This window comes from Anopheles arabiensis, chromosome 2 (assembly GCF_016920715.1).
Source record: "Anopheles arabiensis isolate DONGOLA chromosome 2, AaraD3, whole genome shotgun sequence".
NCBI lineage: Eukaryota > Metazoa > Arthropoda > Insecta > Diptera > Culicidae > Anopheles > Anopheles arabiensis.
The window spans coordinates 75,868,519-75,892,274 of NC_053517.1; the positions used below are offsets into that span (position 1 = coordinate 75,868,519).

A 23,756-nucleotide genomic window follows, 5' to 3' on the forward strand; every position below is an offset into this window, starting at 1 on the left:
AGTTATTGCGCCCTCGTGCCCCCCGTCCTTGTTTGCTCAAACGGTGTTTGCTGTGGCGTTAGGGACGTGCAGAGCAAGCAGGCGATCGTATGGCCGATCGTATCCAGATGCAACCTGCCGAAGGAGTGCGCGCAACACACGGCACAAAGCCAAAGCCACCATCCTTCGTTGGTTTAGTCCTTCCGGATTAAATGGATAGGGCAGCTCCAAACTAGTAGACTAAGCAGCAAACTTTCAACCACACATTCACAACCACACACAGAGTGAGAGAGAGAGAGAGAGAGAGAGAGAGAGAGAGAGAGAGAGAGAGAGAGAGAGAGAGAGAGAGAGAGAGAGAGAGAGAGAGAGAGAGAGAGAGAGAGAGAGAGAGAGAGAGAGAGAGAGAGAGAGAGAGAGAGAGAGAGAGAGAGAGAGAGAGAGAGAGAGAGAGAGAGAGAGAGAGAGAGAGAGAGAGAGAGAGAGAGAGAGAGAGAGAGAGAGAGAGAGAGAGAGAGAGCGATAAATAGAGAGAGAGAGAATAGGGTAAGAGTAAATTCCCGGATATTTTTGATAAGACGGAAGCGAATTCTCAATTAACGATTAAGCAAACATACGCATTTAAAGTGGAAAGGACAGTCGCAAACTGCAAAGGTGTGCGTGTGTGGTACATGTACTGTTACAAAATGCTACTAACAACAATACGTAATGTGATATTAATTTATTGATTGAAAACGGAATAAAAACGAACGAATTCTTTCATATGAAAACATTTCAAACGCGATGTGAGAGATTTTTTTCGGCAAAGAAGGGACGTTTGCTTTAAAACTTTCTTTTTTTATAATCAGTGAACAATTTGAATTTATTTCAAGAAAAAATATATTAAAACAATACGTAAGTTTAGCTTGTATATTAGGTAGATGCTATAGGTATTTGAATGTGCATGCATGTTTTGCTTGCCTGCTTGCCGTTTTTTATATGTTTTTTTTTCTATATTTTTCTTCCATATTTATGCCACCTGTACAGTGGCCCTGCGCATACCATATTGGTTGTTGCAACTAATCCCTTTTCCCCCAAAACTTTTATAGAATATTGGGACGTTCTTGCTTATTTGTAGAAAAAGTATAGCTAAAGGTAAAGTGATGCACTAAGTGATAGAAAAGTTAAACTAAGTATATGCTAACAAGTTTCCACACCCTCCCCAAATGGCAGGCTCTGGATGCGTGATTTGTGGACGATCTGATCGGTTTCTTAATTTTTTGCTTTTTGTTGTTTCTGTTTTGCCTTCCGCCAACTCATTTGGGCACAAAACTGCAAGGGAAACGAGCTCTACAGTAGAAGAAAATGGAAGCAATAGCACAGAGGAGAGGGATCCATTCTTGTCGTTCATCTTCCTTACGCTGCATACGTTCTTTACACGCTCTAACATTATTATTATTATCTTTGGGCCCACAGTTAACAAGTTATCAACTTTTTTTTTTAATTCTTTTTTATGTTTGATATACACAGTGCGAACGTTTTCTTTTTCACTTCATCTTCGCTTGTTTGATATATAGTTTGTTTTTTTTTAATTTGTTTGATTTTCTTCTCTCTGTTTTATTTCGTTTTTCCCTACGCTTGGTGATTATTATTCCAATGCTTTCGAATGCGCACCAAATCGCTTGTTGATGTGAATTGGTGTGTTTTTGTGTGCATTTTATTTTGATTTCGGGTTTGTTGTCGCATTACGTTGCGCATTATTTCGTACATAAAGTAGTGTTGTAGTCACTATAAGGATGACCTCCCGGTATAATATGAACATGATCCAATAACAACCATAGGCTGTGAATAACTGTGGGTGTATGAGTGCGCATTAAACCTGTATACGACGGATGTGTGTTTGTGTGTTGCAAGTGCTAGGTGTGTTAAACGATATCATCTGTCCAAGCTGTGGTGCACCGCTCGGTTATTATTAGTTTGGCAACATTTCAAGGCGGTTTAAGAAAAATACGATAGCAAAAACGATGGTATGCCATCTTCACTACAAATCGGAAAATGGGAAAAATGGACTCCAGTGGTTCCAGTGTGGGAAGGCGTACAGGTTCGTGCAGGTCCGTGGGTGTGCAGGTCGTGAGTGCGTAAAGATAATGGGTGATGGTGAAACACTGATTTTCGATTCCTATTTTCGAGCTACACTATCGTAAATGGTTGTGAGAGTTTTTTTCAACCTTTATCCAACATGTTTGTGCCATTACACGTACGGTTTAGGAACAGGAAGATTCATTCATATCGTTACTTATCGCTAAGGAAGGAAACACGCGACAAGGGATTACAAGTACGGCATGGCCAGAATGCGCATTGAAACACTCAAAACATTTCAAAACAGAACCGCGTCACATATTATTGTCGAGTTTGTATTTTTAACAAGGTTAGGTTAATCATGTTCGATGGAAATAATGTTCACAATATACAGTGCGGTGGACGACGACACAAGATATCGAAACAACATATTACATTTAATGGTTAAGGTTCAAAAGTTAAATTATTTCAACGTGCCGCGGAGAGTGTAGCGTCGCAAATGTAGCGCAACAGGCGCTGTTTTTGCCGTTTATATCCATATTTTGTTATTCGCTTTAACTTTTCTTATGCAACTTGCAACCGTTTTATAGGTAGTTATTCATTTTCTACGCGCTAGAGTTGATAATTTAACTACCATCCACACTCACACAAAAAACACTGACCCAACGAATACAGTTAACGAATAATATTAACACTTTGTGTTTTGTTTCCACACAACACTATCACACCCCACCACCCACTGCAGCCGTGGCGAGGCCAACAGCCGTTAATTTGAAACTCTTTGCTCTCTTTTTTTACTCTTATTACACTAAATGGATGTAGTATTTGCGGTTTGTTCTTTTCCCTATACAGTGGGAACAACGATGCTGATGAGCCTGATGCTTTCGGTTGAGATGATGTTGCGAAGTACGGATACAAATGGTGTTTCGCTTCTTTCTTTCTTTTTTTTTACTGACTATATAAACTGCCGTTTTTGGTGTCGCGCAGTGGTTGTAACACGTGTCAGCTGTTTGTTAGAATATTTGTTTAAGACGCTTAGCTTAGTTTAAAGTTTGCTTCTATATTGCTGCCATTTTCACGTATTGTTATTGTTGCTGGTTGAGCGCACTTGTTCACGCGCTCTGTTCTATCCTCGTGGTCTATAACTTCTTATTTATTTACTTCTGTTTTTATAACTTCTTTCTGTATTATTTTTTCTTTCTTTCTCTTACTGCGTGCTTTCGGGTTTCAGTTTGTTATGGGTTGTTGAATTACTTTAAAGTTGCTTTATTTTTTCTTGCACCTTGCGTCATTACAAATCATTCTGCTACAACAATGGGCTTATTATGCTTACCACTTTCATCACGTAGAAAAGATCTATGTATAGGTATATTATGTGTATATGTGTGTGTATATGTTTCTGTTTTTTTTCTGCAATCCGCTCAACGCTATACGTAGGAGACGTTTCAAACCTTACGGAGTTTATTTGTTACCAAGTAAAGAGTTGTTAGGAGTGATTCTTCTACGGATGAACTAGAAAGGATTTGCTAAGGACTTGCAGCATCATGGCACATGGTATGAAGTTTGCTTAAAGGTTAATTTGATTTACCCTTTCCGTTTTGCCTTCTGTCGGTTGTTTCGCTGACGTTATAGAACCAACAGCTGTCATTCTGCTATTTAAACTATATCTTTCTCCCCTTTTTTCCATTGGTTTTGAGTCGAGTGTCCGGTTGCTATCGATTGAACCGAACACACACATAACCTCACACATATTGTGCCCTTAGCACCCTGTACGCCTCTTTTGCATTCAATATGTTCTCCACGAATCGTCCCGTAGACATGGGAAACCATCCTATACATTGCTTTCTACTGATCGCATTTCATTATACATATCTAAGCAGTTTCAGATACGCTGACAAAGGCACTTTTAGCATATAGATGTGTAAACGATATCAATGTTGCGGTTTGATGTTGTTGTTGTTGCTGTTTAGTTGTTTGCATTTGGTTGCTTTTTTACTCTGCTCTCTGTCTTATCTTTTTCTGTTTTCCATTTATGATTTTATATATTTCTTTTATGCTGTAGGCTTTTTCCGCTGATTCCATCGAATCAACCCTAAAGTCATCGTTTGTATCGCATTTTCAATTTCACTTACTTGCTTCTCTAATGAACGGCGCTTGAATACGCAAACAAGATAAGAATCAACCTGATCCACACGTAAAATGTTATTGTAAGTTTGGTGTATGTCCCCTCCCCCCCGTTAACATTACACCCCGGCTGGGCTTACAGCACCTGAAGATTTTCGCAATTTTTAAACTTTGAATCCTCCTTGCCGAACACCCACGTGATCATTTGGCGAGCCTTCATCGATGCCCGCACAACGCTGCGATTTTTGTACCAGTGTGCAGACGATGGTTCTCGAATGCCCTACAATAAAAAAGAGGGTAAATATTAATGTAAATTGATTCAGTATTCTGCCCAGATGTGATCCTATCATTGCGCGTACCTGTACGGCGGACTGCTCCCGCTTGAGGCGTATCTGCGACAGGATGCCGGCAAGCAATTCGTCCACATTATGGTTGATTGCTACCGATACCTCGATGAATTTGATTTTGTGCGTACAGGCAAGACATTTCCCGTCTGTGGATAGAGAGGAGAGGATATAGTAAGACGTGATATCTACACGTGTCCGAATGTAATGCTCCCGTGCGCAGATTCTCATGGACTCATGGCCCCGACTGCTTACCCTGCGAAGAAACCGCTCGTGATCGGGCCAAATCGATCTTGTTCGCCACCAGTATTGTTGGCCGCGACCGGCTCACGTCCATATCGTGCAGCATGTTGAGCAGCTGGTCGGCCCGGCTGAATGTCGCCTTATCCACCACGGAGTACACCACCAAAAATGCGTCCGCCTTGAGCATTTCGTCCTGCAAACGATAACCAAGAGAAAGTCGAAAGAAAATGAGAAAGAGAGAAAAAGAGATGGAGAAAGAGAGCGAGAGAGAGAAAACCCACAACTTAATCAAGCACACCAGACATCGCAACTTGGCGCAAAAATCTCTTCCACCACGACCGGGATTAGCTTGATTATGTCAACTCGTTTCGCATTAGTATTCCGTGCTCGGACCGGCTTGTCCACGACACGCACACTTTCCTCCCTCCCCAACTTCCCACCTTCCCCAGAATGGTGCCTTCCCGATTAGAACAGACAGCTTTCGGAATATTTTATCGTTTCGCAAATAGCAAAAAGGCATCCGCCTCGGCATCACCAGCAGGGGCCAGCAAGGAAGCGTGCCTCATCGACATGACATTTATCTTGCAAGGAGCACGCAGCATCAAGGGGACGGCACGCTCCGACTGTTTAATCCCCGTGCACTGTCTGGAAGCGAGCGAGTCTGGCTTTAGTGATTCAAATTGCTTCCACAAACAATGCCATCCTCGCTGCCCGGCACACACCCCCGGAGCTGGCGCTGGTGTTTGCTTCGCTAGGTTTGACTAATTGACCACGCTTCAATTGGCTGCCAGTGCTTTGCCTTTTCCCACTCAATTAGTAATGATTTAATGGCATCGACTTGTGGTCTGACTTTTTGCTGCCTTGGCGCACCTGTCACATTTTGATTTACTCTGACTTTTTAACGATCCAGTAAAGTAATTAAGCGACGTCAAATTTGACATTTACAGTCACTGAAACGAGTCGTTCGGTTCAAGCAGCTTTTTAAACTTTCACTTTTACAAACTAAGGCAGGGTTGACGAGCTTTGGAAAATTAAATTAAATTGATGTTCATAGGCAAGAGATGGAAATCGGCCATCAATCTGAAGCTCAATTAGAACTTCTAAAACTTTTAAAATTGTAGATTTGTCGAGATTGATATCTGTTTAACATCACTCTAGAAATAAGTTGAAAAAAAATTTACAATATCACAAATAAGAAAAGCATTAATTTTCACTATTGCTAAACTATTAGAAATACCATCTACAACATTTACTTCGGGCATTATGGGATCTCAGTATGATCCATCTAGTAATCTGTATTTTATGTTAAAATGTTGATGTCTTCATTGAAGGCACAAGGTCGTTGAAGTCTTGAAGTTAAACTGATAATTTTGATAATGTTTTCAGTGAAAGATTCATTTTTGGCCGAGAAATTCTTATGTTTAGACTAATATATTGCTCATCTTAATACTTTTCTACTATGGGTCATTGGATTTAGGTACACCAATGAGCCACACATAACTAAACTCACTAGGGGCATACGATGGCGGCCACCTAAAGTCAGACACCTCATATTTTCACCTATTATCTGGATTTGCGGGATTCTAGTTAATTATCTAGACCAGATATCGGAACCCATTTTTACACTCATCGTTGAGGACACTCTTCACCTATGTCCCTGTAAAAATCAGACCGATATCTCGGAACACCATGCATAAATATGGTCTATCTATTTGGCGTAACGTCCTACATGGACATGCCAGCTTAAACAGGTTATATTTCGAGACTTAATCCATTGCCACGCAGCCGGATATAGTCAGTCCTTGCTAACGGGGAGACGGTCCATTGTAGGCTTGAACCCGTGACGGACATGTTATTGAGTTGTTCGCGTTGACGACTGTACCACGGGACGGCATAAATATGGTAAAAGGTCTGAAATATATGCGGTCCAGTGTAAGTCGGATAGTCTTAATTTCATAGCAAAATGACCACGTAGTGTGCCAAGAAGAGCTCTTTCACACCCATGGCATGTGACAATTTGCGCGTTCGACGAACTTAGCTCATTTCCAAGTTTATGAATGAAACTCAGGCAGTTCGTGGTGCTCGCGTACGCTGCAGGTGTGTACGCAACACGAGCTTTGTTCGTTACACGATCAAACCAAAAATCAAAAACTTTGTAAAAAAGGTAATTTTAATTTTTTTTTTGATTAATGGAAATGTTTGCAACACAAGTTAACAAACTACTTGCCGTGGTTATCCGGACAATTAATGCATTTCGCAACCCTATGTTCATTAAAGCTGTCTACAATAGTTCGTTCGGTTCTGGAACATTGGTGCGTAGTCTGGAGCCCGATTACTGCTTCTTCAATTGCTCGACTTGAGGCGATTCAACTTAAGCTCACGCGATATGCCCTACGCCTACTTCCCTCGCAGGATCGCAATAATCTTCCTCCATATGCTTCGCGGTGCCGTCTTCTAGGCTTTGAGCCTCTTTCGGTTAGAAGACGCAATGTACTTTCATCGCTGGTTTGCTAAATGGCTCTATCGACTCATCGCCTTTGTTGCATCGAGTCGATATCCACGCACCATCCCGACCACAAGGGTCTAGAGAGACTCTACGGGTCGTGAAGAATGGTAGAAGGCCGCGTCAAAGCTATAGGCTGTAACCAATTTATTTCAGCGTTACTAAGTACACAACCGAGTACGTTTGTGTCATCAACTTAGAAGTAGAGTATCCAATTGGTTTTTTATACAACATTATCTTAATTTACCAATCTTTGGAAATACATTAATTTAAAAAGTTTATTGGAAACTAGCCTATAATTGATTGTTAGTATTGGAGTAGACCGGTAATAGGATTGATTGACAAGAGTATCTAACTATTTCTAGAAAGCAAATTAAATTTGATTGAATACGCTTAAATATAGGTCACTGCATGAAATGCGGACTTCTTTTGATCTTTTCATCTGTTCTATGAATAAAAGAGTATTCACTAGACAAATCTATCAGCAAGGGACACACTAAAATGCGGGAGTATCTGAATTCATGCCCAATAAAATTGGACGAAAATTTGAAGTTATTTTTATGCTTAGAACAATGTGTACTAGGCGCTGAATGTTGTATGATAAAACAAATAAGCTGTGTAAAAAAGTTTGAGCTTATTCGGAGCTTGAATTTTGCATAAAAATTGGTTCTATATGCTCTATATTTTATCTTTTGCTTTATTTCCTTTATTTAATTTGCTTTCTAATACACTTTACGGTATGATTGATGAGATTTTTGGGAAATGTTGCAATGAGAAACAACATTTCTTTTGTACATTCATACCCTCAAAGCATAATATTAAATGATAAATGTGAGAGCGTGAAACACAGCGTGTACCCTTTTTCAATCTGCTTCTCTGATCAAAAGCCAACACAAACCCTGCCCCGCAAATACCACCACGCCCCTTGCAAGGGTTTTGATCCGATATTTACCCCTGTTTTTAAATATTCATGGAAATAAAGGCTTCAAGCATAAAAACAACGAAATAATCAAGAATAATGCATACACGCACGAGCATGAGCAAATAGCAGTCGCCGTCAATCTTATCAACTCGTCTTACCTCCTTTTTTGTTACAGTTCCGAGGCAATGCAAACCATATCTTTGATTAAAGCAAGTGTGAGTACAAGAAACACTCTCTCACACGCCACACACACACACACCGAACGTCACGCACTCTTTCGTTATCCTTTATCGGCAAGGCAATAGGAAAAAAGGGGGACCAACATTCCGGACACACACACAAACACATGTGTTTGTCATTTGCTCAGTTTAGCGCAGAAGATGCTGTGCCGGTTCATTACCAGTTTTCTTGCTGAATTTCTAATCTGGAAAAATACTTGTCTCATCTAAAACAAGACAAAAAAAGGGCGAAAGGTACGGCCAAGGGTACGCGTTCGAAAGGTTGTCTTCCACTGATTAAACACGGATACGCTACGGTTGAAATAAAATCTCCTACACATGTCGGAACGGACTCATGCCAGCAGGCACCATGAGTTTGACCCTAAGCTTTCCGCGTTCACGCCCCAAGCTCGTCAGGAGCGTCAGGAGCGTTTCGGTGGTCCCCACATGCTTACTGTTTAAAATTCATAAACGATTTCCATTTGCTCGGTGTGCCGATTAGGACATAATGTGAAGAGAGTCCACAAACCGGACCACCTCGTCACATCCTCGTTCACCCAAAACAGGATATCATCTTTCGGCGCGGTTTGCAAAGTGTGACATTGCTGTACAAAGTATGGGTCGTGTGGGGAACGGGCTCCGGACGAAGTTAAATATTCATCCTTTTCACTTTGCCCCTTCCGTTCGTGACAGTCTGACGGAGAGTGTATAAACGGAACCAGTTTTATTAGATTTTGTCCATTTAACTTAAACGATGAAGATAATACAGCGTACGGTGGCTCTCGCCAAAAAAAAGGAGGTCTTTGTAGTAGGACCAGTTGTGGGGACTACTTTCAAAATCTACATATTTGAGGGTTAACTCTTGCATGTACGACTGTGGAATCTTGTCAAACCTCCCCTCCAGCCAAGAAGAGTCGCCATATTGTGATTCCTTTTTTCCTTCCATTTTTTTTTCTTGCGGAACTCGACACAAATGTGACGCAAAACGGACGACCAACAGAAGCACCTTCTTGTGTGTACGTACGGTGTGTAGTTCGTCAAAATGGCTCCAAGCGACGGTCCCGGGACTTGTGGGGCCCTTATCACATCCACGGACACGAAGCACTCAGTGGACTCGGATTGCTCGGCCAGCCGAGACGTTGATGGAATGACTTGGTCAGACTTTGAGAGCGAGTAGAAAGGAACGCAAAACGCACACGGACCCCACATTCGTGAGGTGGCACTGTAATGCTAAGCGACAGCTTTCACTTAAACTGCTCTGCGGGCGCAAATAATAAAACGGAATGTCGCCCTACAAGCTGACAGTTGAAGCCTTGGGTGACTAGCCATGACAGTTGTGAAGCGCGCTACACGCGCAACAACACTAGCAACAGCAAAGAAGCTTATTGTTGTTGTGTACGATAAAATTAGCGCTAGAAATGGTAGCATTTCAAAGATTGGTAAAGTAATTATCGCATGCACACACACACCGCTGCCGCACAGACGGTGTAACGGTTTGAACGCGATGCGCGAACGGATCCTGAGCGTGACCGGTACACCGCCGGTTGGAACAACTGACCGGGTTGGATGGAAAGAGATCCGACCCAAAAGGTGCACGATGGTAGTAGCTGGGATGATTTCGCAATAAAACTGCCATGAATTCGCAATTAGCGTTGGAGGCGTCATGCGTTGCTTGCGTTGTTTGTTCCTTTTGCTTCACCGATTACGGCCAAATCACCCCGAAGGCGTGATTCACGCTTTCGACGCTTCCTTTCCACTGTCCGTTGCCGGGGCTAGGGCCGTGCTGTTGAGGCCATGATTTCATTTGAATGCTGATTATTTTTGCATTCTCGGGTTGGCGTCTCGGGCCGGCCCAATTAAAACGAACGCGAACCGTTTACCGGTGAACCGAGCCGAGGAAGGGAGGGTGGGATTTAATTTTGCTTTCCGGCTATTACTTTTCACCCTTCTTGATGACGGTGGTGGTACGTTTTGGCGGCTTTCTTCCTGCTGGGCAAGCGTTGGCAAGGATTTGTTTCAATCCACCACAAAGACGCATGGTGGCCATATGCTTTCTGTGCTGAAGATTAGAAGCTTTTGGAAATGACCATGAAAATAAATACTTGTTTATCTACGATAATCTGGCTTGAAACTTAAGGCCCCATCTTTCAAGTACTCAGTGACATGGCGTCGTCGACCACAATCGGGTAATCTAGTCGAGTTATTTCGTTCCTACACGTGTAGTCCCCGAAAAGAGTTTGTTTCAGTTATTTGATGTCGTAATTATAATCACGCCCGTATTTCATTTACACGCCATTTGGTCGGTTATAGTGAGGTTATGTCCAAAATCCAAAATAAATCGGACAAATTTAACGGAAATAAGACACAAACGACAGTTTTGGAGAAGATTGGAGTAGCTGAGTTGCTAGCAACAGATTTTTTCAATTGTTATAAACTCTTTACGATTAACGAACAGATAAAACAATAGATTCATATTTATCATTAATATTATCACAAAAAATACTTTTGTTACTTTATACAGGGTTTTCCAAGCCTCTTTCGAATCTGTACATCATTATTAACCACCTCCAAGATGTGTTTCAACAGCTGTCAAATGGAGTATTTTCATCATAAAAAATTTCAGTTTTTACATATAATTTTCAACACACCTCAAAGAACTGTCAAAATCAACTCAGCTTTGAACGTGTTGAAAGTCATGTAAAAGAACTGAAAAGCTATTGCGATGCCATTACAACATTTGACAGCTGTTGGAAAACATATTGCAAGCAATGAAAAATGTTGTTGACATTGTAAATTGACTCGGAAAATCCTGTAAGATTTGAATATGGTCTAGATTTTGTTAATTGCCAGAAATTTGTGAAACTGAACATGCTAAACCATTTTTGCATATTTTACAAGATTTGTTCTCCACTTTAGGTTATATCAAGTTTTATAGCTTGGCAAGTGAAGTGTTAAACAAGTTTATTTATTTAGATTTAAAATATTTTGTTCTACCCTACAGCTTACATCCAGTGTTTGTTATAGGGTGTTCCAAGTCACTTTCGAATGTGCACATAATTATTCACCACCTCCTAGATGTTTTTCAACAGCTTTTTTTAACAACATTTGCATCATACAAGGCTTTCTAAGTCACATTCGAATGTAAACGTTTTTATTCAACGCCTGCAAAATGTTATTCCATATCGATCCGGCGTATCATTTCCATCATAATATTTTTTTAATTTCTTCAGCATGATTTCAACACGTCTCAAACTGGATTGAATTTGACAGTTCTTTGTGATGTGTTGAAAATGTAAATCAAAACCTGAAAATTCATTTGGAAGCAAATACACTTTTTGACAGCTGTTGAAAAACATCTTCGAGGCGGTAAATGATTATGTGCACATCCGGAAGTGACTTGTAAAACTCTGTAATAAAATTTCAGTTCTTGATTTTCAACACGCCTTAAACTGGATTGAGTTTGACAGTTCTTTGTGTTATGTTAAAAAGCATATGACAGAATTGAAATATCATTGTGACGCAAATAAAACACGTGACAGCTGTTGAAAAACATCTTGTAGCCGGTTAATAATGATGTGCACTTTCAAAAGTGACTTGGAAACCTCTGAGTCATTATTCTGATCTTTGTCCAGCTTTGCCTTTTTGTGGATTAAAAATTAAGAAATGTTCCTTTTTATAATATTTGTATCATTTTCCATAGCCTCCATATGTTTCGTAAGTATATAGAGGGCTGGTTCCCTCGTCGCAAGGACTGACTATCCGGCTGCGTGGCTCTAAATAAGTCTTTAAATCCTTTACAGGCAGAGTAGGTCTCTACGCCAAAAAGAAGAATACAAAGTATAGAATTTGGGTTGAATCGCTTGTTACATTCTGTTTTATTTCTGTTTTATCACCTTTTTAACACAAATGCTCTAGTCTTCCTACCATTCAATGACAGCCAATCAAATTTTATTTATTTCTACTGAAGCCGTACTCAGCCACCGAAACTCATTTGTGTCACAAAAGAAAACAAAATTGTCTACTCATTCTATGGCGTCTGAATGAACGACAAATGTGTTAAATTATCATCACTAACAAAAAAAGACAAATCAAATAAAAAGCACAAAAGAACTGTGTATTAGTTCATACGATTCTGTTGAGGAGGAGGAGGAGGAAGGAACGGCAAGCCCTTTTCATCGCAAACCCCATTTACACAGACACTGTTCGTTGATTACACTAGTGGACACTAGTCCAACATCAGCGATTCAATGAACAAGAAAATCATCCATTCAACTACAGATCTTCACACACACACATGTTCCCCTCTTTCCTTACCTTGTTGCCCATGCTATCGGTGACAAACTTCAGCTCCGACTCTTCGCCATTCAGAATGATGGATATATTCTGTTCGCCCGGAGACTCTGCAGATAGAAGCGTAACGAGAAACCATTAGAACTCGTATCATCGAACTCGGCCGCAATAAAATAAAACACCCACATACACACATGAACATCCAGCTTGACCACAGTTATGATGTTCTTACCTCGCGTATCGTAAGCATTAATACATTCCGACGATCGAAACTGTGACAGCAGCGCTCCCTTGCCAACGCCCGGCGCTCCAATCATGAATACGCAGTAGGATTCGATCGGAGCGGTCGGTGGTGTTAGGACCTCGTCGACGGGAGCCCGCACGGGGCTCACCGGTGCCAAGCTGTTGCTTCTCGAGCGTCGCCTACGAAACGAGTCGCCCCGATTTACGACGCCTGCAAACGGAAGGAAAGTAAAAAGGATAACAACCGAATATAGTGTCTGCCGGCGTCCGGAGCGACTTTGCACAATGATCATCGAAATCATTGCTCTCGTTGATTTGTTCGTGTGGAATTGGGTGTTACCAGCGAAAGGCATTGATCCCTATTTCACGTGGTCTTGGTTTCTTTCGATAGAGGTGGGATGGAGAGAGAGAGAGAGAGAGAGTAGTTTCGATTCATGAAGCCATTGGAGCCCTTGCTTGGTGGCTGATAATAAATGGTCTTTCAAAGTGGTATTATCGTTGGTTTATTCGATGGCATCATCGTTATCAAAATGATTGCTCTATAATAATGCGATATTGAAGCTATCGTTCCAAATCTTAGTGCAATATCATTTATAATGGTCTCGAATTCTATAAAAATAATCCTAAAAAGTTATTATTTATATCACGTATATTTCAAATCAGAGGATAGTTTTAGCCGCTTCTTGCCGTTAGTTGCATTTTTGCTCTGGCTACTCTTTAAGATGCCAAATCATATTTTTACAAGAAATGGCTTATAAACATATTTATCTTTACAAAAGCTTATATTGTTTTGTGCCGATTTAAGACAGTTGTAAATTCAATATTTACTTTAAAAAAATCTTTTCCAAATTGTTTTTGCAATTAAGCTACGATAGCCGTTATTTTGTTAACAAGTAACTATAATAAATTGTAATAACTGCATTTTACACAAATCGCAGAAAGATTGTAAATATCTATTTCTTGAAGGCTTCAAATAAATTGCAAATAATCTTATTGTTATAGTTATAGTTGAGCAATAAAAACAAAAAAAAAATTGAGAATGATAATTAATGTAAGTTGGATCCTACGGATTTCACGAAAATCTTTGGTTTTTAATTGTAATATTCTATGTATGAAAAAGAATACACAATTTTATGACGCGTCGTCTATGTTTTGCCAAACTGTAACTCCTCTCTTATCACTATTATAATGCCCACTTCTGCCCAACATAACTTTATTGGAGATCACCATCAAGAAGAGAAATCTCTTATTTCCTATTACATTCGCATATACTAGACATATTGCCCTGCATGCCTATTGTTTACTGCCACGCATTTTAATAACCCAACTGAAACCCAACGTTTATTTAAACACAATAGCCCACCTTTTGAGCGTCAATTGAATTTCCAGCATGAGACAACATCACACTACTTCATAACGATGACAGTGCTATAATAAGCGCAATGATTACGTTAATAATTTTACAAACAGAAAATGTCTATTCTCGGTTCCGTGTAACGGCGGCTCATTGAACCGTCCCATTTGGGTAAGGTATTATTTCCGCCTTTCCCTGAAAAGCAGTGCCATTTCAATGCTCATTTGCAAACGGTTGAGCGAAACCGACCACCGGACCACCGTCGTCACGCCTCGCCTCCGATGTAAAAGGGTCGCTCGCATCCTCGAATCCGAATCGCGAACCCGTTCGAGCGAAATCGCACGCATCGCCAGGAGCGTGTTCAATCGCACGCAATTTCCACACCCAAAGGCACCCAGAAACGGTAAAACCGGCCTCCGAACACCGAAATTGCCGTTTCGGCAAATGGCAAATTAAATCCCCTTCCACTTCCCTCCCTCCCGTCACTTACCCTGCTTCGATGAGCTGAACGTTCTCAGTCTAATATTGTCATCGTCGTCCTGATCGTCTATCTGCAGGTGCTGTAGGTTGATCTGCGGCACGTCCAGAAAAGCGTTCGATTTCCTTGGTGTTGCTACAGGTTTGGAGTGAGTGGGCGCACCAGACGCACACGGAAAGGAAACAATTTCAACAATTATTAACAGCATTTCGGGTTTCGGTGGGGCGGGGGTGTTTATCGGTTCCTCGCTGTCCCCTTTCCCGCAAAGGGCTAGCTGCGAGTTCTAGCGAGAGTGTCCAAGACAATATCGAGATACACAACGGTTGCTAATCAAACATGCATATGAGTGGTTCGTGCTCGTGACATCGTGATAATGAGACAGTTTTACAGGATGGCAACACTACCTGAAATGTACACTATTCTACTGTGTGCGTGTGTGTGTGTGTGTGTCAAGAGCCTGATTCTTACAGCGGTAGGTCTATGTATTCATGCAGCACTGCAACATTGAAGCGCTTTGATCTTGGAATTCCACATACAAAACTCATACAAACAAGTCATATTTTAAAGTTTCTCTTCTAGTGCTGGGAACTAGTAGCTCAAAAGAGTGCTGTACATGGCGCGAGGCCTTGCCAATAAAGCAAACTTAAGTAGGACAAACGACACAGAGATGGAGAGCGCAAAGAAAGAGTGGATGAAATAATCAGGACATATCATTTACGATTACGAGTTTGAGGTAAATGAAAACGCACATTTACGAAACCGGGCACCAGGCGGGGCTACCAACTTCCTTTCCTACAAACACGACCCGCACTTTCCGCCTCCACTTCGGGCGGATCGATGAGGTGAAACTTTGACTGAAAGCTTGCCACACGTTTCGAAACACTATCCGGTAACGAGAAAACATTTCTCGCTCGGTCGATTACAAAACCAAAAAACCAGGACAACACCAGGATTCCGGATGGAGCCAGCGACACACAACCACACCCAGAGCAGAGTGGGTTCGGTGCGGAATGCTTCCTCTTTTACACACCGAACGGGGTACAGGGCAAGGGTGGGTGTTGCAGCGTCAAAGGACCCGGACTGACATGAGCTGAAATTGGAATTTCTGAATGCTGTACTACTTTTCGGGCCGGCTGAAGGCAGGGTACGAAACATGCAACCTGAACAGGGTCAAAGGGACCAGGAACATACACACACCGACACATTATGATCACATCACGGCACAAACCAGACACAACACAACAGTGGTTGTGGAATTTTGCAAACGACGAGTGTTGTATTGGGTGACATGTTGCGAGCGTCCAACACTTCGGGAGGAATAATTTCATCCTCCATCGAGAATCAACCCTTACAACAACGCGGTACGGTATGCTAACATAAAGTGAAGGAAAGGAGAGAGAGAAAGGTGCGTTTACATGGAAGAGGAAAGAAAACACTGGCGACACTTGTCGGAGAGACATTCACTACCGGAAGGAACCCATCACGATTGTTGGTCAACCGTGTCAACAACTGATAGAAAGGGAAGGCGAGTGTCTATCGCAGACAGAATATAGAAAATACACGGAAATGACACAACACCGAAACAGAGGTGGAACGAGGGAAGAGATTCTAACGATAATAAGCAGTTGCGCCTTGCACCATACCTAACTTAATCCTTACATTTTGGTGGCGCCGCTCTGCAACGAAGAGAATGACGAGAAATGATTCACGCATGCAGACGAGTTGAACACGTGCGTTAAAATGTTTTGTTTTTTTTTTTCAAATTGGAAGTAAAGAATATATATCCACATAAATATGTTCCAATAAACAAAAACCTAAACAAAACAACTCAATGGAAGGTAACATAAGAATAAGCTCTTTTTTCGGTTAGTATAGCGACGCGCTTTGGTGTAAGCTAGCAGCACAATATTAGCAGTGATGATTGTAAGCTTCAAGCTTTAAGCTTTAGTTTTAGGGTCAGTTCCGTCTCTGTACCTGAATTGTGCATTGGACGCCTTTGCGAGCCACGTCGTTTCTGTGGCGGTGGTGTTTCTGAATCATTCAGCCTGGGCTCACTGGTGCAGTGTCCCCGCGAGTCCTGCAGTGTGGGAGGTGGGGGCTGTGGCTTACGGCGAACCTGTGTGAAAGGAAGGAAGAGCATAAAAATCAAAGTTTGCTCACTGATTTTGGCTTCTCGATTCTTTTTTGTTTTGTCTCGCGCAGGAAGCTTCTAAAGTGATTGTAGGAAAATTGTAAGGATGTCCTCTCTCCTTTGAAATGATAAACTGGTAATGGTCAGCAGATATAACTTGATTGCTGTAATGAAACTGTTACGTGAAAAATTTCAAACAATAAAAAATGGCCAGTTCAGAACAAACAGTTTTAGAATAATTTTCTTCTTATCCAAGCTATCGTCTTATTTTGCTCTGTTGGTTCCTTCAGATGAAACCCTATAATATAGCGAATCTTATCTTATTGGTATTACGAATAAGTTTATTTTAATATGATGCCTAGCTACAGCCTGTTCTCATTTAACCTAAGTCATGTGACTCTATCCATTGATCAACTCGAAGTCGTGTATCTCAAAGAGAATCTATTCAGAAATAACCTAACTCGAACGCTACGTTCCAGTAGGTTTAAAAGGAGACAAAACGTATCATAGAGTATGCCACAGTATCAGTTTGTAGGCAGCATTCCATAGAGTGTCTCGAAATAGGTCATTTGTCCTGTGAAACTCTTCAACAGCTGTACAGAGGCCTTTCAATTCCACGCTCCTTGATTTTAACATTTAATTCTTGTCAATGATCTCTATTTTAGTACCTGCTTTATTTTCAAATCTGGTTCTATTGTCAAATGATTTGGCAGTACGCAAACTAACCGGACGCGTGGGGCCGTGAGGATTCGAAGGGCCCCGAAAAAATATATAAATTTGCTTCGCAATCCTTTTACAGTTTAGAATTCCTCATGCAACTTCTCGATCGACACTTCAGAAAGGCCCACATTCGTGTGACCGCTTAGGGCATCTCTTTGGGTTTATCCGCTGCACTGATTGTAGCTGTGAGTAGTGTTTCTACTGTGTTTGTTCTCCTAAATCCTATTTTAGTCAATCAATGTAACAATTTAAAAAAAACCTGCACACATAGATTCTTTGTCCCATCTTCTACCTTGTTTTAGTTTCAAAATAGTTCTGTTCACGACTGCTGACTACTGTGCCCCGGTCTACGGCTTGAAGTCTGAATTGTACTCTATCACTGTTTATCTCACTGATGCCAATTACGATTGGTGTCTTTCTTTACCGTGTCTTTGTCTATTACGATCAGAATATTCTGGATAGCCTTTAATGCATTACGGTTTTAGTGATAATGAAGCTGCTTCTGTTTGTTATCTGTCCTGTCCCGATCTCTATCCGTGTTTTTCTTCGTTGTATGGTCCAGTGTTTGTTATTGTTCCAATACCTGTTTTAGTCTCTGTCATTCGTCAAATCTCTTCTTCTTCTTCTATTTGGCGTAACGTCCTACGCGGACATGCTGGCCTATACAGGCTTTCGAGACTTCGTCAAATATCTATCGTTGCTCAAATGAAGGTTACACTATAGAATTAGTTTAAAGTTATGAGGTCATCATCCATTTCAACAAAAAACAGCTGAAACCACTGTACTTGTTATAGACAAAATGTTCAATTAAAATTTCAAATTAAACTAGGAAATTAAAATTAAAAATAAAATTAAGAAGTTTGATTGCAATGATTTCAAGTTTGCCTAGATTATGCGTTACTTCACAGTCTTTAGATAGCAATTCTATAAGCTTCATAACTTCCAACAGCAGTTCTGATGACAGACTCTTTAACTTAAATAACAAACAATAATCCTCCTCTCACCCTTTAGTGCAAAAGCAAACGGTAGCAAAGCAAACACACTAAACTCCACCACTACTCCCTTTCTCTCTCTCTCTCTCTCTCTCTCTCTCTCTCTCTCTCCTCTTACCGATCGTGGTCCCGTGATGCGTGCACTTTGCGATCGCGTTGCCGGCTTCCTTCGCCGGTAGCCAGGCGTGCCGCTCTCGGGCGTATCGCCCTCCGACGGTGGGCTGATGATCGTCTCCAAGCTAGCACAGGCTGGGGCCGAAATCGACGAGCTGCGCTTTTTGTACGCAGGGCGCGCCGACGAAGGTATATCGTCCGCCATGGTCATCGGTGTGGCGTTCGCTGTGTCTCACACGCACTGGTGTTCACGCGTTCGCTAAGCTTTCGAATGTTCGAGGGCCGCTGACGCCCGTTGAGCTGCCGGTGAATCGAACAAGCACCTGAAGAATGTATCCTTTCTCTGGGCGGTTGACTGGCACGATCAAGCGCTATTCCTTATCGTGCTACTACGCTACTACTTGTCTACGCTATTGGTGTATGAATTCCAAATTGCTTTCCGTACTTATTGCTTGTCCCTTTCCAACTGTGGTAGGTCCGGCTCATCCGTGCCTGATGTGATTGCTCACCTTGGTCGCTATATTTCGTGCATTGTTCACGTCAGCGCTGCGGAAGAAAGAATCAGACAGAAAGAAGAAGAAAAAAAAAAGATTATAGCCACGTCTTGCAAAGGGTTTCTTGCTGGCACTGTGTTGCGTAGCCCCCGCCGTTCCCTGTTTTGGATCCCTTTTTGTGCATTGTTTGTGCATTAACTCAAGTGCAGACACGGATGCATTCATTATTCCGTTACCTCTATTTACACTTGCAGACGCTACTACAACCCTTCCGTGTGCGGTGTGGGGACCATATTTTAGTAGATTGCTTGGAAAATGTACATGCGCCGCATCAACAACAGACGTCCGGACAGTGGCCGGTCGAGCGGAGGGGTGGCACGTGTCACCTCCAATGGTTGCGAGGGCGTAAAGTGTCCGTCGGAGCAGGAAAGCCCATTGCTTGTCAACCATTGCATCATATCGTGCACCGTCAGACCACCCTCTCGCTGCCCTTCCCGGAACATTCCCGGAAGCCATTTACACGGTCGACTCCACGGCCAGCCGAAGGATCAAATCTGGCTGGCCGTGGGGCTGCCGGAGGCTCATGAATAAACATCGAGCCATTCTGTACAACGATTGGGGGCCGCTGTACATCGAGTGCGCGTATCCATACATACGTATAGACACGGACATGCCGCTTTGATGCCTGCCCGAGTGGTTGGTTCGTCCCCGTTTTACTTGGTGTTGTTACGTGGCATTTGATGTTACGGTTTCTTGCGGCGACTTGTGTTCCCTTCCCGTGCTGGAAACTTCCATAAATTCAATTAGTTAAAAGTTGCACCAAACCAGGTCCAGTAACTTTTACACTTCATATCACTGTATTTCCCCATGCTCCGGCTCCCATACCACCTGCGAGGTTTGTACAACCCCTTTTTCGTGGTGATATTGATAAAGCAGTGGAGCAACTATTTTCCGCACTTCCTTGACTTCCACGCCAAAGTCCTATCTTGTTTCAGTTCTTCGAACGTTCCATCCCTTCTTGACGAACTGCTACCTACATGTAGGCATACAAACGGCGCGTTTGGCGCTCTTTGTGTAAGTTTTCACATAGGAAAAGCTTGCGGACTGATTTACTTGCGCTACACTTGTGTGTTCCACCGACCAGGTCCAACAAGAAGCCCCGGAAGAAATTCTTGTTTGGCATATCTTATGGTCTCTTGCGGACGGTGCGATCGGTTTAGTATGTGTGCCCATCACCCCGACGAATACAATATTTTAACGTCGGAAACTGAAAACTAGAGCATCCCAAGGAGCGCGAAACCCGGCCATGTCGACAACCGGGTTTTCGGTTTCGGAACATGTGGGCTAATGTTTTTGCACACACACACACACGACTAACGGTAGATGTATGAAGGGAGGGTGGAACAACCGACTCAACCGACCTCCATTTCCACCAGTGCGTCGAGCTTGGCCCGTCGTCGATGGAAGGCACTTTGAAGTTGAGAATGAATTCAATTAATTGTTGCTCTTCCAGGGAATTGTTTTACTATGCATATTCACACACACGTACACACACACACACACATATACACAAGAGGCATGGCGGCTGGTGCTGGATTTAATTTACCTCAAGTTGGACGAAATGAAAACATGCGCTCCAACCGGTCGGCTCCAACCGGTTGGGTGAACGGCGCGTCGTGCCGGTAAAACGCAGGGAAGATTTCGACCGAGCTGCACGTAAAATATTACTCCTGGCAAACGATTAAACACCTCTTTTGTGGTTTTGGGGTTTTGTGGATTCCGACGTTTTACCGCGATGGCGTGATGCTGCACAGTCCGGGAAGAGGATTGGGGGCGTTCATTTATCTTCCCGGCTCAGTCAGCATAATTTGAAGCGTGTCTTTCTACCAAGTCAAACTATTGAAGAATGTAGTTAGACGAGTTTTCATCTTGCTATGTAACGCATGGAACGTTATGAGTTAGGGTGGTTAGAAGGGAGAAACGTTTTTGTTGCACTGTTTTGTATTTCAAATTAAATTAAATATCGACTATTGCATTGCGAAACACTGCTGTACGAAGTAAACGGATATCAGCATCCAGAAATTTTAATATGACATTGCAACACGAGTAAAAAAGGCCTTCTCGCTTATTTTCATACCGAAAGCAGTAAATATTCCTGGTTTTCGACATCCACTAACCCGTTCAAAAGCACTTAGGCAAGCCTTAGGCCCTTTATGATTGTTGAACAAAGGAAGAAAAGTTAGTTTTAGAAAGGACTTAAAGAAATAAAATGAAGTTATTTCAATTTTATTGCAAATATTTTGATACAATCATTGAATGAAATTATTAAACTATCATTCAGGATTGTTCGATGATATTCGACATTGGAACTGCCATGCATTTGTAGCATCTTGACTTTGAATGGCTTTGGATGTATTGATTTGCAGGTAATCAACCACATGATCAAACTTAATCTAAGATGAACTAGATCGATCGGTCGAGGCAATTGTCAAAAGTGAGAAAAAGAGATCCTGTGATGTTTTAGGACACTTTGCCATATAGTAGTTATTGCTGAATAGAGCACTCTTGAACTAAATTCAAGCAAATGGTATATGTTAAGAATTGCAGCTAACTTTCTTCTTCGCTAAAATTCGGGAGTCTTGCAAAATGTAACAAAGTTAGAGCAAATGTCGTATCTTTCTTTATTTCCCATTCATTCTATTTAACTCTGTCAATATGTGTCATTACTGTCATATAATTCAAGCATCATGACCTACAGTCATGTCTCATTTCGTTAAAGTTCCTCAGGCAATCTAAACTGACCGTAGTCATCGTCAATTTTCCTCATTTTGAGGAACTGCCATAGACACCCAAGCTATAATTGAGATTGTTATTAATAAACACGTAATGAGCTTAGCATTTCGATATACATTTCGAATAAAAACAATGAAAATCCAAAGTTGTTAACGTTAAGCTCAAACCTCAATTGCTTACACTCCACAGAGCCGTTCGCTGCATCGTTCACTATCTCTAAGATTCTCAATAGTTTCTCAAATTGGTGTTGTCAAACGTAGAGAACGTAGCTGTCTCACAATCTCTCGTAAATGCCTGATAAAATGAGCGTCGAGGAAGTTCCTCAGCCGCCATGCCCTGAGAAATCTCTTAAGAAGAGGGTCCCTGGCGGCTGAGAAACTTATAACACAAAATTGCATAAAACAATAAGCAAAATCATATTTTCTGCAATATTGTTTTGTCTATAATATGCTAAGTTGGTGCTCTTGAATCGCTTTGTGATATCATCTGCAAATGCAAATTAAACGCATTTTTTCCTTTCACAAAATTTACAAATGGCAAAAGTTCAACTACTTCACGATTAGTAGTGAACTTAATTATTTGCTTTTTAATGTTTCCCTCTCAGCATATTTAGCATTCCCAAATACTTACAACGATGCTTCAAGTTTTCAAAATTGCGTTTTCGACCGTGCTTTCGATTATGTAAATTTGCCCCGTTATGCTTGCAATCAACTCTACTGCCAGTTTACTACTACACTTCCCAACGGCGTGGCCCGGAAAAGAACTTCACTTTCACGGACTCAAGACGCCGGCGAAACCCTTATAAAACCCATCCCCTCCGATGCCTCCCGCCTTGCCTGCTTAGTCTTATTGTTAGCGAAAAATGCAACCTTTTCGTTTGTGTAAAATCTTTGCTTCATCTTACCACATCGCACCGCGGAAACCCTTAGGACGGTGGCGCTATTATTGTTACGTAAATACTGAAACAAAGCCCCACTGGTTGGTTGTCGGTGTATAGCGGAAAGAAAAATCTCAACAAAAAAAAAACAACAACGACCAAACACAACAAAAACGGAGCATTACTTTGAAAATTTGTTACAAAGTACCAGCAACCTCGTACCTCGTGTACCGGCACCACCACCGTTCCGTTGACGAAACATTTGAGGAATTTATCGAGAGGTCAACTATCCACCGTTCCGGCCCGCCCGAAAGCCCCGCCGATTTGGGACCTACTCCCACAAGCTCCCCCGGCACAAATACACTCTCCCACAGCATGGCTTTTGTTTTGTTTAACTTGGCACGTTCCACTTTATGCTGGACTGCGCACAACAATACACCTGCAGTGCCGATGTAGAAGAAAGAAACTTTTAAACTTTTGTACTCGCACAAACACATTTCTTCCCTTTGGTTGGCCGGCCTTTGTTGAGGCATTGCTTTTGGTTCGGGCAAAGTTTTTGCACACTGCGACGGTCCGCACGCTCCAAAGTGCAATTCAAACCTGCTTCGTTTTTGCCCTCCCCACGCTGGAAAAAAACAGCTCAAAAGAATAATACAACTTTTCCTACTTGCGCGATCATGTTCCTAATATCACCAGCCACTCTCCTGGGCGTAACTGCTAACGCAACTTTCGAGACATTACACTTCAAATGTTGACGGTTCGTTTGCTGGCGCGTTTTGTATTCCCTCTCCCCAGTACCGGGCGCTTCCTTCCAGGAGGAGGTGGAAATCCAGTGCGGAAGCGTACTGGGAATCGTTGTTTTGTTTTATTGTTTTGTGTCCG

At 42.0% G+C, this 23,756-nt stretch overlaps 1 protein-coding gene across 3 annotated transcripts in view; it reads right to left on the reverse strand.

The window, feature by feature from the left end:
• Positions 1-971: 971 nt before the first annotated feature.
• Positions 972-23,756, reverse strand: part of LOC120900777 (GTP-binding protein RAD) — a 37,938-nt gene continuing 15,153 nt past the window's right edge. Inside the window, exons 3-11 of one of the 3 annotated variants that reach the window (XM_040308234.1) lie at positions 18,715-19,256; positions 16,728-16,869; positions 16,397-16,429; positions 14,766-14,888; positions 12,911-13,132; positions 12,703-12,788; positions 4,758-4,938; positions 4,518-4,651; positions 972-4,438 (exon numbers count right to left, since the gene is read on the reverse strand). In XM_040308234.1, coding sequence (XP_040164168.1) covers positions 4,295-4,438; positions 4,518-4,651; positions 4,758-4,938; positions 12,703-12,788; positions 12,911-13,132; positions 14,766-14,888; positions 16,397-16,429; positions 16,728-16,869; positions 18,715-18,921 — 1,272 coding nt within the window. In that variant the 5' untranslated portion in view covers positions 18,922-19,256 and the 3' untranslated portion in view covers positions 972-4,294. The remainder of the gene's footprint in view (positions 4,439-4,517; positions 4,652-4,757; positions 4,939-12,702; positions 12,789-12,910; positions 13,133-14,765; positions 14,889-16,396; positions 16,430-16,727; positions 16,870-18,714; positions 19,257-23,756) is intronic. The other 2 variants (XM_040308253.1, XM_040308243.1) reach the window with 2 other exon arrangements.